At 45.4% G+C, this 14,979-nt stretch overlaps 1 protein-coding gene and 1 long non-coding RNA gene across 6 annotated transcripts in view; both read right to left on the bottom strand.

The window, feature by feature from the left end:
• TEAD1 (TEA domain transcription factor 1) overlaps positions 1-1,355 on the bottom strand; it is a 221,540-nt gene extending 220,185 nt beyond the window's left edge. For 3 of the 5 annotated variants that reach the window (XM_054027405.1, XM_054027406.1, XM_054027407.1), the window contains exon 1: positions 462-939. In XM_054027405.1, the coding sequence (XP_053883380.1) occupies positions 462-642 (181 nt within the window). In that variant the 5' untranslated portion in view covers positions 643-939. Of the gene's footprint in view, positions 1-461; positions 940-1,282 lie in introns of those variants that run through there. The other 2 variants (XM_054027412.1, XM_054027411.1) reach the window with 2 other exon arrangements.
• An 8,093-nt stretch (positions 1,356-9,448) lies between these two features.
• Positions 9,449-13,988, bottom strand: LOC128837425 (uncharacterized). Its single transcript, XR_008444941.1, has 3 exons — positions 13,827-13,988; positions 12,352-12,442; positions 9,449-11,365 (listed from the first exon to the last, which is right to left on the bottom strand). It is a non-coding gene; the product is annotated as an uncharacterized LOC128837425 (long non-coding RNA).
• Between the last annotated feature and the right edge of the window lie 991 nt (positions 13,989-14,979).

Raw genomic sequence — 14,979 nt, 5'->3', positions numbered from 1 at the left:
TGTAAAGCACAACTGCTCCCTAATATTCCAGCACTTATTGAGGTCACTTTTCAGTTCTTCAAATCAAAGGCAGGCACTTGTTTCTAATAAGTTAACAACTCTCCTGAGAAACAGGGGTGGCTGGTATTTCATTGTTTCATAAATATTTTTATACAGTAACTCCATTCAATTTAAAACAGATTTCAAGAGAGGAGGGGAGGAAATCATGAATGGGATTAACAGAGGTAGAAGCTTTAACTTTTCTAATGGATGAAAACAGATCTCTCTCATTTTTGTTTTGTTTTGTTTTAATTTTGTTACAAAGGTTGTAATATAACTTTCCCCCTCCCCCTTAAAAGTGTATTTCCTTTGCAAATTTTACTTCTGTAAACAAAGGCTGCCTTTGGATCAGCACCGTGGGCATCTGTAGAACAGATCTCTTTAAAAGGTTAAGGATAAATAAATAACCCTATGGTTCCTACCGAAAGGAAGTTTTCCAGGGACAATCTCTTCGGTTTTGTTGTAACTGCGACTTTGTCTTTTTTGGATACAATATTTCTGCTGACTCCCGAAAATTTTCCACTTGAATGTGCAATTAACCAGCAGCAGCAGCAGCTCTGGAGAAGGGGAAGAAGCAGCAAAAAAGAACATTCCTTCTTTCATCTTTTAGAGGAAAAGAAAAGGGGGGAAGGAAAACAAAACTCGAGGCACTAAACCCAAGAGCTCCCTCGATTCAGAGCGAGTCACTTTTGCAGAGCACAACGCTGGGAGAGTTTGGATTATTATGAGGATTTTATTTTGCAAGCCCCGGGCCGCTCCTAACTTCTTCCTTCTTCATGAAAAATGTGAAAAATGTCAAAGATTTGTGTGTGTGTGTGTGTGAGTGTGAGTGTGTGAGCGAGCGCCAGGCTGCAAAGCAGTGACTCAGGCAACTAAGTGAAAGCAGCAGCAAGGAGCAGAGGGAGAGAGAGAGAGAGAGAGAGGAACAGGAGCAGAGGAGCAGCCGCCTGTTGCAGCTCTGGCTACAACCCCAAAGCAGCAAAAACTCCATTGGAAACAACTTCTCCCCCCCCCCCCAAGTCCCTTTCCTTACCCTCCTCCCCAGATCACCTGCAGGGATTGGAGGTGGGGGTTGGGAGGAGAAAGAGGGGGGCCATAGCTGCCTATGTAGCTCTCCAAGCAAATAAAAGAGGAGACCCCCCCCCTCCCAGCCACACAAAGCAAAGGGAGAGAGATGAGCATAGCAGCAGCTCCCTCCGAGCAGCAGCGACCACATACTCGCACATACACACACAAAACTTACCTCCACTCCACTCCCCACCTTTGCAACCACCACCAGCTCTTTGCAATGCAATTGCAAACTTCTTCCAGCTCCCCCTGGGCTTGGGTTGCTATTTATAGCCCCGTGTTTATTTTTAATCTGCAGTTTCTCTATTTATATCTAGGCTATAGCTGGCTGTTTGCAGGATTATTGAATCCCTTCAAGTGATTAGTTACTGCCCAAGCCGGTGGTGGGGCGGGTTGGGCTTTCGAATGGGCTTGTGCGGCGCGAGCGATGCTAAGAATGTTCGGAATGAGAGAGGAATGAAATGAACGCGAGGAGCGGACTCGCTACAGGGAGGTGGAGTCTGGGCCCGCATCATGCAGGGGATGCAGGGGGGAGGAGCCAGGGAGCAGCTGGTGACCTCATAGGAAAGTCCAGGAGGGGAGGGGGGTTAAGGAGGGAGGAGCCATGGGGAGGGGAGAGATCACATGGGGAGGGGACTGATGGAGAGTCACAGGAAAAACCACCTGAGCAGTAGCAGTAGCCGCCTGAGTAGCAGACACTCTGCAATGGGATAGCGCACACATGCCAAGGCATTTGCAACCATCCTCAAGAGCTCGGGGCTGTGCACTGAGCAGCACAGAGTTGGAGCTGGTTTGCAGTGCGGAGGACTGCTCCTAAAAGGGGGTCATTGCAGCCTGGATTGGCTTTGTTCTAGCTGGGAGAGTCCAGGCACTTTGAGTTTTAAGAAGAGTCCCTGCAAACTTTCCCTGGTTTGTTTGTGCACGGTTGCATCCCCTCAGTTTTGCTTACAGCAGAGATCAGATAGGTACCAAGTGAAATCAGAACCTGAAAAAGTTTGCAGAAAGATCCCTTTCAAATCGAAACCTAAATGAATGAATTCAAAGTTACAGGGCAAAACTCAGCCCACCATTTTGGGCATTGCCAGAGTTTGGGGGCAAAACCAATGATTTTTTTTTCTTTTTTCAGACTTTGTCTGAAATAATAAAATTGTCCCAGTTTCTGGTTTCATTACAGAAGTTTTGCACATCTTTAGTTTTGAGGCCAAATGCTATGTCTGTGTCTTTATCTTTCTCCTATTAATGTAATCAATTCCTCCGAAATACATTCCCTGGAGCATTATTAGAATACATATCTTTCTTCGTTAACAATTTGAGTTCCTTATGGAAATAGTTGCTGAGTGCAGGCAAAGCTGTTGTGCTTGTGAAAATTTGTATATGCATAAATAAAATGGGTAACGGGATGCATCAGTGACTATTTGTGAATGAAATTGCTTCTTTTACATGTGCAAATACCATATATAGCCACCTTTGAAAGTGCCCAGCAGGGCTGCTACTTTTTGAAAATAGCCAAGATGAGTAAGAAAAATTGCATTAGGACATCAGAAACATTGCAATGTGGCATCATTGTGCAGCACCAACATGTTCACATCACCATACATCATCCTGGTGTGCTGGTCTGCTGGTGGGAGGAGTTCACTGTCTAAATTCCATCTGTTATATTTTAACAATCTGTATGCAGCTGCCCTGTAAAATTCAGAATGTATGACAAGTTGTTTCTCTCTATATACACACACTGTGTCTTTTTTTCCCTTTAAATCATTCTATATTCCTAATAATGACACTCCAAGAGAGCCAGGCTGTTGTGACAGGCACTGTTTTAGCCACCATTCGCTCATGACTGAACCAGGGACTTCCAGAGCTAAAAGCATGAGGCACTATCGCTTGACCTGAAGAGCCAGGCTCTCAGGGCGAGAGCTGTAGCTGGTTCACATCCTCTGTAGATCAGGCACAAAGGGGATGCAGAACAGCTATTGACACGTGGGTTACATTGGCAATACCAGCTCTAACCTATTAGAACTCCACCACATGGAAAATCAGTCTTGTAACTAATAGCAAGATCCCCAGCAGAGCTGGTTGGACATTTCTGAACTTTTCGAGATATTGGCAAAAAATGGGGAGGGGGAGGAAATTGCACAATTGGGGCGGGGGTTCTATTTTTAACTAACTCCACAGACGGCTGGAAAATTTCACTTAAAAAAATTATGTTGAAGTTTTCCTTTCCCCCCATTTTCAATCAGTTCTACCATCAAGTTACTTGGCTGGTTAGGCCCAGATCCACAAAGGTAGTTAGGCACTTAACTTTTATTGATTTCAATGGAAGTTAGGAGCCTAAATACCTCTGTGCATCAGAGCCTTAGTACCTATGCAAATTTAATGATTCATAAGTACAGTGTGACTAAGCTAAAAGCCTCTGCCCAGGCCCTAAGTTTATTTTACTAGCTGTGTCCTGAAGCCTGAGTTAGTCAGAGTGGAGTAATAACTCCTAACATAGATATGAAAATGTGCTACCCTTTCTCCCCTAACAAACCTGACTCATGAGTTGTTTACTGAATGATACCTGGTTATAGAAATTACCTCAAACCAGAGATGAAACAATTGCTTCCTCCATGTCCACTGGATTTCCAAGGTTACTTCTCAGAAATATGGCATCAGTTCAGTGAGGTGTGACATTTTTCTCATATCGTGGGGCTTACAGATAAAACTCCTAAAGTACTGCTCATGGTGCTTCTCCATGTGCAAGGCCCCAGAAGAGCATTGCAAGTACATACGGAAAGAAGATGGAGAGGATTTGGATCATGGATTATCAGAGCTTGAAAACTCTACGCACCTATAGAAACTCTCCTGGGTGAGTGCAATCAGCTTCTGCAGCATCTAAGCTCTGATCGGGGGTGGGTACGAGGCAGGGGGGTAGTTTCTTACCCTTATGGTTGTGGAGATAACTACCAAATATAGAGCAATTTCACTGTCATTTGCCTGAGCCTGCAGACAGACCACCCCAAAGCCTCAGCTGCCATTCAGAGCCTTCTCAAGCAGCAGTAGGATAAAACTGACCTCATCATTCCTGTCAATTTCCCTGTTGACTAATAGATGCAGTAAAAGCTGGCAGAATGCTAGTTAACTTTCAACCTTCTTCAACTTGGCACTGGAGTTCTTCACGGGAAAAGAGGGCTCTAAAAATCAGAGACTGGGGAAAGTCTGGAGATCCTACCATCCCTACCCCACTCTAGCAGTAGCCAGGAGGCTGTAGACGATAATGGGATGACCAGAGAGAGAGAGAGAGAGAGGATGCTTCTTTCCAAAAGCCTCATACATCTGAGATAGAGAGAGCTTGATGTTTGACACTTACCAGGTAACGACCGATATGGTCTATGGACTCACTTCTAAAAAGCATACATCCCAGGTCCTGAAGTCCCAGTAGAGTTGGGGTAACCAGATTTTTCAGAGTAAAAAAAATTAGGATACTTGTCCTTTGTGGGGTTGGATAGGGTCAGGAATGTGTTCGCAGTAGGGTTTTGTCAGCCTAAGAAGAGCAGAGAAAGAAAATAGTGGCAGCTCCTTTTCTCCAATCTCAGCCAAGTAACACTGCTGTAATGTGAGGGTAGACTCGCTTGGAAGCCTTATGGGTGAGTGGGGGCTGAGGGCAGGTAGCAACATGGTGTGGAGATGATCTTGGAGGCACATTTGTGCTCCACAAGCCTGCTCTCACAATCTGTGCTCAGTGATGAATAGCTTCTTCAGACGTGCAGGGAATTATGAAAACTAAGACTCAGGGACATTGGGAGAAACGTGAAAATAGGGACTTTTCCAGTTTCCTGGAGACTCATGCTCATCCTAAATAGGGCAGAGCTGTGAAAGAATGTAGAGATACGGACATGGGAGTGGGAGATGTAGCATGGGGGGAGGGAGAGAGAGAAATTTATGGGGGAAGATACGTACAAAGAGAGAAGGGATGGCTAAAAAGATAGAGGCATAAACATACACTAAGCGGGAGGGAGACAAGGACAGAGAGACTGGGGAAAAGGAGGGAAAATGTGTGAGTGAGGAAGGGAAGGAGGAGTAAGGAAGAGAGAGTGAGAACAGGATGTGGAGGACTTGAGAAAGGAAGGAAATTGGAGCATCTAGGGACGAGGGAGAAAAAGAGCAATTTGAAAAAATACTACGAAGGCAAGAGAGAAAGCAATAGTAAAAAAGAAAAGGATGAAGAGGCAGGAAACTAAAAATTGGAGCTGGGAGGAAAAAAAGAGGAGTAAGGAAAAGGGAAGAGAAAGAACAAGCAAGAGTTCACACAACTTTAAGTTTAGAAAATGTTTATTTTGTTTACTGTAATTCTTCCCCTGGCAAAAAGGGAATTGTGGATTTTAAGTCCTATTGGGAATGCAAGGAGGCTGTGGCTGTGGCTGTGGCTGTGTGTGTGTGTCTGTGTGTGTGTGTGTGTGTGTGTGCACGCACAAGCGCACATGGCTAGGTGTGTGGCCAAACCACCTCTTTCTTCTTCAGTCTGAACACTGGTAGCAAGCATAGGAGAAATTGTCAAACAATATTGTTCAAACACACTGTGTCCTTAAGAGTCTCTAAGAGGCAGAATCCAAAGTGTGTCCAAAGACAGATAAGATAGCTCAGTGAGAGATAATACAATGAGATAGACTCACTTTGCAAACTTTGGAACCTGAGCCAGATTTGGAACACCCCAAAGTTCAGTGGTGTTTGGAGGCAACGTTTTGGTTTGGCCCACTAGAAAGACAGGATCCATTTGAAAAAACTGAATCTGAATTCTGATTAGAAAGACCCCTAAACTCTGAGGATGTTTAAAGCTAAGGTTTTGGTTCAGGTCAATCTCTAAAAAGCAACAAATGAAGCATCAGAATCAATGTGTTGTTGAACAAGGTGTGACGTTGTGCAGTCTATATGGTTTTATAAAAACTTGATAATAAGTCAATATAATGTAACTGAGCTGGTTTTAGAGAAAATACGGTAATAAGTGAATGTAACGTAACTGGGATATGCTTCATGCAAAAGGTCTCTTGTAAGGTATCATTACAAAGCTTATAATCTACTGAGTATGATCATCTGATTTGTATAAATGTACCACTCTTGTATCTAAAACTAGAAATATAAAATGTAACTCTGAGGGCCTATTGTAATTGTGTAAAGTGTGGACCATTAATGATGGTTTGGAATCTTGATGACTCCCATTGTCTGCAGATTGCTGTATTTACCTGTGAGTCTTCCTGTATGTGTGTGTGCTGGCAAGTGAGTAATGAAGTCTTGCAGTGACATGTGATCATGTCACCTAAACTGGAATCCATCTTTAACCTGGTGCTTTTCCAGTGAGGGGGGGTGGAAACCCAGAGAGACAAAGAGTTCCCGCCTTATGCAAAAGATATATAAAGGGGGGAAGAGAAGAGAGAGGGAGAGAAGCCATCATGAAGAATCCCCTAGCTATCACCTGAGCTGCAACAAGAGTTGCACCAGGGGAAAGAATTGTGCCCAGGCCTGGAAGGTGTCCAGTCTGAGAAAAACTTACTGAAGCATCTCTGAGGGTGAGATTATCTGTATTCAGTTTGATTAGGCATAGATTTGCGCATTTTATTTTATTTTGCTTGTGACTTACTTTGTTCTGTCTGTTACTACTTTGAACCACTTAAATCCTACTGTCTGTATTTAATAAAATCACTTTCTATTTAGTAATTCACTCAGAGTATGTATTAATACCTGGGGGAGCAAACAACTGTGCATATCTCTCTATCAGTGTTATAGAGGGCGAACAATTTATGAGTTTGCCCTGCATAAACTTTATGTAGGGTAAAACGGATTTATCTGGGTTTAGACCCCATTGGGAGTTGGGCATCTGAGTGCTAAAGACAAGCACACTACTGCGAGCTGTTTTCAGGTAAACTTGCAGCTTTGGGACAAGTGATTCAGGCCCTGGGTCTGTGTCTGGAGCCAGACGGGAGTGTCTGGCTCAGCAAGACAGGGTGCTGGAGTCCTGAGCTGGCAGGGAAAACAGAAGCAGGGGTAGTCTTTGCACATCGGGTGGCAGCTCCCAAGGGGGTTTCTGTGATCCAACCCGTCACACAAGGCACCAGTGAAAATACTACAGGGCAGCTGTAATATGACGGAACAGCTTTCTATATATTATAAATCCTGCTGCTGAGCTCTGTAAAAGCAGCAGACAGTACAAGGAGTGAGAACGAATAACAGTTCAGTAGTGAACTATAACAACTGAGTCTAGAGGAGATCAGGTCCTGGACCAAGGATTCAAGATCCTATTAAGTTCAAATAGTGCAGACTGGAAATATATAATTTGAGACAATTTCACTTGCTCATTTCTAAAGGTGAACTGAAAAGTTTTTAGAATTGCCATGACCTGAGTTCAGGGTTGTGTGATTCTCCACAGATCAAATCACTAACACTGTAACCATGCAGCCCCTATGCTGCTTTAGTGGAAACAATGTCCGAGGAGCATCTCACTCCCTCTGTCCTCTAATTCTTTCAAAAGGGAAACATTCTTTAAGCAGTTATCAATTAAAAATGTGCCCCCCATACACAAAATCTCTAATTTCACTTTTCAAAGAATGTTTACTGCATTAATAATTCTGGCATTTCTATTTGAAATCCATATATATCATCCTCAAAAAATAAGGGAATTTAATCCTGGGCTCTGTATCATTTTAATAGTTTTAGTGTGTCCCATCAGCACAATCTCCTCCTATCCTCTAATACTAATCCATAGAGGAGCTGGTTGAAAAATATTTGCAGAATTGTTTTTTCTATTTTGCATCATACATTTTGAAATGTTGCACAATTACGTAACTGGTTGGGGGGGGGGGGGGGAAATCCCACTAAAAATGTTGCAGAATTTCCTTTCTAATTTTCTTTGAAATTTTGAACTTTTCAACATTTCCCAGCCAGCTCTACTACTAAGCACTTATATAGTATGGCACATCTTCTGTGCACTTTAGGCCAGATTTTTAAAGGTATTCTGGCCCCAAAGATGCAGATAGGCAACTTGTGGAATTTTCAAAGCACCTAAGCTTTCAATGGGAGTTAGGCACTTTTGAAAATCCCCATAGGCACATAGCTGCATATTTAGGTGCCTAAATACCTTTAAAAATCTGGCCCTTCACTAATTTATTCCATGCCGTTTTAGCAGGGCCGGCTTTAGGCCGATTCGGCCGATTCCCCTGAATGGGGCCCCGCGCCTAGAGGGCCCCGCGCAGCTGTCCATCCGGCCCACGGCCCACTTACCCCTCCTCCCCTGAACGCTCCACCCACCTTCTCCTCCCCGTGAATCAGATGTTCGCGGTAAGCTTGAAACAAGCAGCAGGCAGGAGGTAAGCAGGGGGGTGGAGGAGAGTTCCAGGGGGGCTCAGTGCGGCCCAGGTCAAGCGCGCGGCTTCCTCCGGTCTGGCCCCGGCCGAACACCCCCAGCCCGGTCCTGGGCAAGTGGCTCTGGCCCGGCCTGGCTCGGGCCCCGCGGTGCCGGCCCTGGCCAAGTGGTGCCGGCCCGGCCCGAGAGGCTCCGGCCCAGCTCAGTTCGGGCCCTGTGGCGCCGGCCCGGCCCGAGAGGCTCCGGCCCGGCCCCGCGGCCCCGGGCCCAGCCCCGGCCCAGACGTGGACCTGGCCAAGTGGCTCTGGCCCGGCTCAGCTCGGGCCCTGTGGCGCCGGCCCGGCCCGAGAGGCTCCAGCCCGGCGGCCCTGGGCCCGGTCCCGGCCCAGACGTGGACCTGGCTGAGCGGCTCTGGCCTGGCTCAGCTCGGGCCCTGCGGCGCCGGCGCCGGCGCCAGCGCGGACCGAGAGGCTCCCGGCCCAGACCCAGACCCAGGCCCAGACCGAGCGGACCCGGCCCAGGCCCAGACCCGGACCCAGGCCCGGGCCGAGCGGACCCTGCCCGGACCCGGCCCTGGACCCAGCCCGGACCGAGCGGACCCGGCCCGGACCCGGACCCGGCCGAGCGGCTCCAGGCAGCGCGGTTAGGGGGCAGGGAGCAGGTGTTGGAAGAGGACAGGGGAGTTCGGAGGGTTGTGGGGGGGGTGGATAGGGGTTGGGGCGGTCAGAGGGCAGGGAACAGGGGGATTGAATGGGGGCAAGGGTCCTGGGGGGGCAGTCAGGAAGGAGCAGGGGTTGGGTTGGGCGGTGGGGGGCAGTCAGGGGCAGGGGTTCCGGGGGCAGTCAGGGGACAGGGAGAAGGGGTGGTTGGATGGGGCAGGGGTCCCAGTGGGCCATCAGGAATGAAAGGAAGGGTTGGATGGGGTGGCAGGGGACAGTAGGGGACAGGGAAGGGGGGTGGATGGGGCAGGGGTCCCGGGGTGTGTGTCAATAACTTTAGGTAGGCTTAGCATGCATCCACATACATTACGCAATGTATGTAATATATAATTTTATTATTTATATAGTTATGGAAAGTAAATAATACATGGAAGAAATGAAAGGTGTTTTTTACGTGTTTTTTTTTTTTAAAGTAATCCCTGTCGGGGCCCCGCCGAAAATGTTCGAATTGGGCCCCGCACTTCCTAAAGCCGGCCCTGCGTTTTAGGGCCTCATCTTGGAATCTAGCATGTAGACTGAGTGGCCAGCTTGGAAGCATTTCTTGTCCTGCTTTAGCCTTCCCCATCTTCCAACCTCCCATGCTCTGAGACACGAGGTCCCCAAATCCTTCAAATGAAATTAATAGGTGGCAGGTTTAATGCACATAAGAAGTACTTTTTTGCACAACATGCAATTAACCTGTGGAACTCATTGCCATGAGATTTTGTGATCACCAAAGTATAACTGGGTTAAAAAAATAATTAGATATGTTCACAGAGGATAGGTCCATCAATGGCTATTAGCCAAGATGGTCAGGGATGCGATGCCATGCTTGGGGTGACCCTAAATCTCTGACTGCCTGAAGCCAGGAGGAGATGACTGGGTGGATCACTCTAAAATTTCTTTGTTCTTTACATTCCCCCTGAAGCTGTGATACTGGTCACTTTTGGAGACAAGATATTGGGTGAGATGGACCATTGGTCTGACCCAGTATGGAAGCTCTTATGATCCTCCTTCTCCCAGCAGAATCACTTATGGATGATGGGATAGGATTTGGTCTTTAGGTGTTAGTGATCACGATGAGCCAAATCCACCCAAGTCCCTACTTGGTCACTACTCCATTGACTAGGCCTTATTGGCCAAGTAAGGATTGCTAGATTTAGCCCTTTATTTGTAAGCACAGAGACACTTTGCATAGGATTCTAACACACTATTTCTCTTTACGTCAGGATGAGAAATACACAGAGTACACATCATATAGAAAACAACAAACACCCTAAACGCAATGTCCCTCAGTCTTTGGGGTCCTTGGGGAATCATCTGTGATCAGGTAGGCAGAGTTCCCCCTACCTCATTAAGCTCCTTCACCAACTTCCCTTATCTTGAGTTGGTAAAAATGGCTGAAAATCCCAAATAGATCCGCTCTTAACCTTCTTGTCCCTCTCTCAGGTAACTCCTGGATCTGCCTTCCTAGGTGACTTCATTGCCAGGTAACTTCTTCCCAGACAAACCAGTTCTCCTGTGGAGATCCAGTCTAATGTCTCGGATGTTTGCATGTGAACAGAAGACCACCCTTGGCTAACAACCCTTTATTGTCAGCCCTGTATCACTACAACATGGAGGCAAAGAGACCACAGAAAAGACAACTAGCCCCCATATTCAAAATGGAGTTTTGTCTGATAAAGATACATACTGAGAGTTCATAACCTCACATGGAATTCATAAATTAAACAGAGATTCCCAAATCTTCACACCATGAGGCTGAATGTCGGTCTTGGGGTTCTGATTGTTAGTATGGCGTTAATCCTACTGGAAGGTAGAGCAGGCAGAGTCTGAATGATGTCCTAATCTACTTGTATTACAGGAGACTGTGAGTAAGAGAATGATTCTCTTCCAGAGAAGTCTGGCACTCAGTAGAGTCCTATTGTTAGCCCCCACTGAGGATAGAATTGCTAGCATTGGGTTTGGCACTGCAGATGGGAACTGTTTACCCACCTCCACCCAGTATTTCCTTATGTTGGTCTATCCTACTCATCCCATCATCTGGTGTTCTCTCTATTCAGTGGGCACAGACAGTCACCCTGACTAAGGTTACTTCACTAGAATGACAATTTCCACCCCCGTTCCTACACCCAGAGAACATCCAAAGTAACCTCAGCAGTTGGATCTGTTGTCTGGAAACACTTCCAGGTAAGCGCACATCTTGCCAAATCATCCCTGCAGGTGAGTTCTGCAGCAAGAGAAAGAAAAAAGTTTAGTTGTTCAAAACAGGTAATCATTTCTGCTTATGCCTCTTTTTTTCAAATGTTCAAAGTGAAATGTGAAAAAAACCTGTTCCTGGTTTATGAATTGCGGGGTGAAATTTTTCATGCTGTTTGATTAGCATACCACAGAGGTAACACAGGCAGCTTTTTTACCATCTGTGTCTGGCTAAGAAGATGCAACCTTTCCTTGCCGGTGTGGACCTTGTCATTATAAAAGAGAGGAGGTGGCTGGCAGGGGGTTCTTAGATCTTGCTTCCCCAGATTTGGTGACCTTCAAGGAACACAGCAAAAGACATCTGTTGGAGGGAGCGGAGGGCTTGCTTCCCACAACGATGGACCGAGGAGGAGCCTTTTTGTAGGTGGCTCACTGGCAGAATTCCTTTTTGAATGGTTTTGTTAATACTGATAGGATTTTGTTGTAGTATTTATTATATGTTAGGGCCCCTAGAGCTTTGTACAGGTATCTTTTTATCATTATTTAAATTGACAGAAATAATTAAATGTTCTAACCAGACAGCTTTACCCCTGCCCAATTTCAAAGGCCTGTTGCAAATAATGGAGGTGTTACGCCTTTTCAGAAAAAGGTTGCAAGAACTGGAAAGTGTTAGGTAACCTAAGTATAGATGTCACAACCAGCTCCCTCTTTACTGAACCAAATTCTGCACTCGCAATTGACTTCAGAGCGATCACCTGGGGCATAAAGTAGTGCAGAATTTGGGACTATTTGTTTATACCCTACTTAGTTTGGATGTGTGCACTCAGTGTAATAAGAGTGTGACACAGAAATGCTGGTAAAGGATTGAATTTTATTTCCAGCTGCTACTTATCTGACCCAGGTCAGGATTCCAAAGGTTAATTCCCCTATCACAAGACCGAGGTCAGTATATATTGACTCTAATGGTTCCTGTTACACCCAGCTCCCATAAAGTCACATGCTGATGGCAGAACTTACCCAGGTATTGGGAAAGGCTACCCAAAACTACTGACCCAAGGAAGTCAGCATCAGTGGAGACAAGTATTCTGTGTTCTGCAGAACCAGTTGACTGGAAAGAAAAAAACAAAGAAGGAAAGATTTTTAATCCTATTCCATGCAGAGGTCAAAGTTACATTAGACATCTACCGGTAGATACACACACAAAACCCTTATTGTGTATATGAAATTATATCAAACACATAACAGAGGCAGATAGAACAAATTGAAGGCTGGAGGCCTAGCTAGAATATGATCTGTATTATTTTGCTCTTATTTATAGCATTCTCCATTCACAGCACAGCACAGGTGCAACCATACACAGTAAATAAAGTTGGGAGAAACCAGAAGTAAGAATGTTGAAGGAGACATCAACAGGAAAGTGAAAAGTCAGGGAAGATATGTACCTCATCACCCCTTTCTCTTAAAAGACTCAGACAATGATGTCTACTAACCAGTAGCGAGGTTCTGCTGGCCATCATTTTTCAGAGGATGTTAGTTGAGGTTTGTAGTACTGTACACTAATTTGTTCCAGGCACCTGAAAAGTTTAGGTTCTGACCCTGTGAGATGCTGAGCTTTCATGAGGTGCACAACACCTGGCAGGATCTTTAAAGGAATACACTGCCATTGCTTAATAAGCCAGATTTCACAGATAGTTCTGATCTGATCTGTGTTGTGGAAGGAAGTTTGTGGGGGAAAAAATCAGTGTGTAAAAGATTCTGGAGACACTGTGGGCAGGGCTGGCTCCAGGCACCAGCAAAGGAAACAGGTGCTTGGGGCAGCCAATAGAAAGGGGCGGCACGTCTGGGTCTTCGGCGGTAATTCGGCGGCAGGTCCCTCAGTCCCTCTGGAAGCGAAGGACCCGCCGCCGAATTACTGCCGAAGAATGAAGCGGCGCGGTAGAGCTGCCACTGAAGTGACGCCGATCGGGGCTTTATCTTTTTTTTCCCCCTGCTTCGCCGCTTGGGGCGGCAAAAAAGCTGGAGCCGGCTCTAACTGAGCGAATCAGATTCTGGTGAGTTATTCCAGCTTTAGAAAAAGGTAACTGATCAGAATCTGGGCTATCCTGTTCATTTTAATATGAGGGTCTCTTCTACTACTGATTTTCTCCTCTGATCACAGAGTAACACCATACATTTGAATTTACATTATCACTCACTTGTTTTTAAAACAATTTGTTTAGTCTATGGGGCCTCTTTTAAACAAAAACTCAGAATTATGTGGCTCTGCAAGCTCCAGTGAATGGACTGGCTGCCATGAAGCCTCAACTGATTGCAAACTGGCTTTTTTACTCATATGCCTATGATTCATTATATCCTGTATATATACAGGTCAAAACACAAGCCTCCCCCAAGGCGGAGTATGAAGTGGCTCGCTCAGATGACGAACCAATGATCCTAACAGATATGCATCAAGAAAAGCAATGTTGCCAACAGACAGGGAGAAGCTAACTCACCAATTTTCTTTAATAGCAGTACAGGCTTTACTAAGAGGCAGTACCAGAAGATGGATGGTGATGACTGCAACTTGAACTACTGGATCATTTTTATCCTTTGCCGGAGTATAGCATAGTGCAACATTTTCTACCCTCTGGGCAGCTTCCAATGCTCCATGTAATCATGACACCTGTGAAGACAGGAATCTCAAGCTTCTAAACAATCATGTAGGGCTGCATCAAATAGTATGGTGGTTTGTGATGTAGTAGTGGACAAATGTCTACCTTAGATTGTGAGACCTCAATCACATACAAAGCCTCATATGTTGATTGGTTTTTCTCTTAATCCTAGAGAAATTAATTAATTAATATGTAATTGTTTTACCACCAGTCCATGATACTGAATTTTGTCAATAGACCTTCATTGATATCGTAATACTTAACATTTCTGAGGGATTTTCTTTGCTCAAAGAACAACATGCATTAACCAATGAATCCTCACAACATCCCTGTGAGGTACGGATTATCATCTCCATTTTACGGGCATGAGGATTGATGCAGAAAAGTGAAGTGACCTCCCAGGACCTCACAGTAAATCAGTAGCAGAGGCAGGATTAGAATTCAGCACTGACTTCCGTCTCTGGGCTTATTTCTCCAGGCCACCCTGCCTTCCTACGACCATCCCACCTTCCACACTACCGTACCCATAGGTCCTTTTTGTCTTATTTGTATTTAAACACAAATGTATACAGCACTTCACACAGTTGTTGTCATTTCTTGTCACTTTGAAGTTTCCAGCCAGACCTCAAGACAACTTCTACTTGTGTGGATGCAGTTTTTTGCCCATACACCACTGCATCCCCAGTGAACTGCAAACATAATCCGGAGTTTTAAACATCTAGCTGCCTATTAATTTATTCACCTAAGTCCTGTTCATTCATTCACCTCGATTCATTGTTGGTGCAGAATTGCAGGCTCAATTCATTAACGATCATCACTGAAAATCAGGTCCTAAGTGAGCCTTGAGTCTATGGTGATAAGCGCAGTACAAGAACCTGAACAGAACAGAACAAAATGGATGCATTTTTATTGTAATCAATTGTCTAGTGGAACAGAACCATTTCAGAATCCACACCTCTGACTGTTGGAAAGAATTGTAACCCTAGAATGATCG

The sequence above is a fragment of the Malaclemys terrapin genome, chromosome 4 (genome assembly GCF_027887155.1).
Source record: "Malaclemys terrapin pileata isolate rMalTer1 chromosome 4, rMalTer1.hap1, whole genome shotgun sequence".
NCBI lineage: Eukaryota > Metazoa > Chordata > Testudines > Emydidae > Malaclemys > Malaclemys terrapin.
This window is presented reverse-complemented; position numbering and strand designations above follow the sequence as displayed.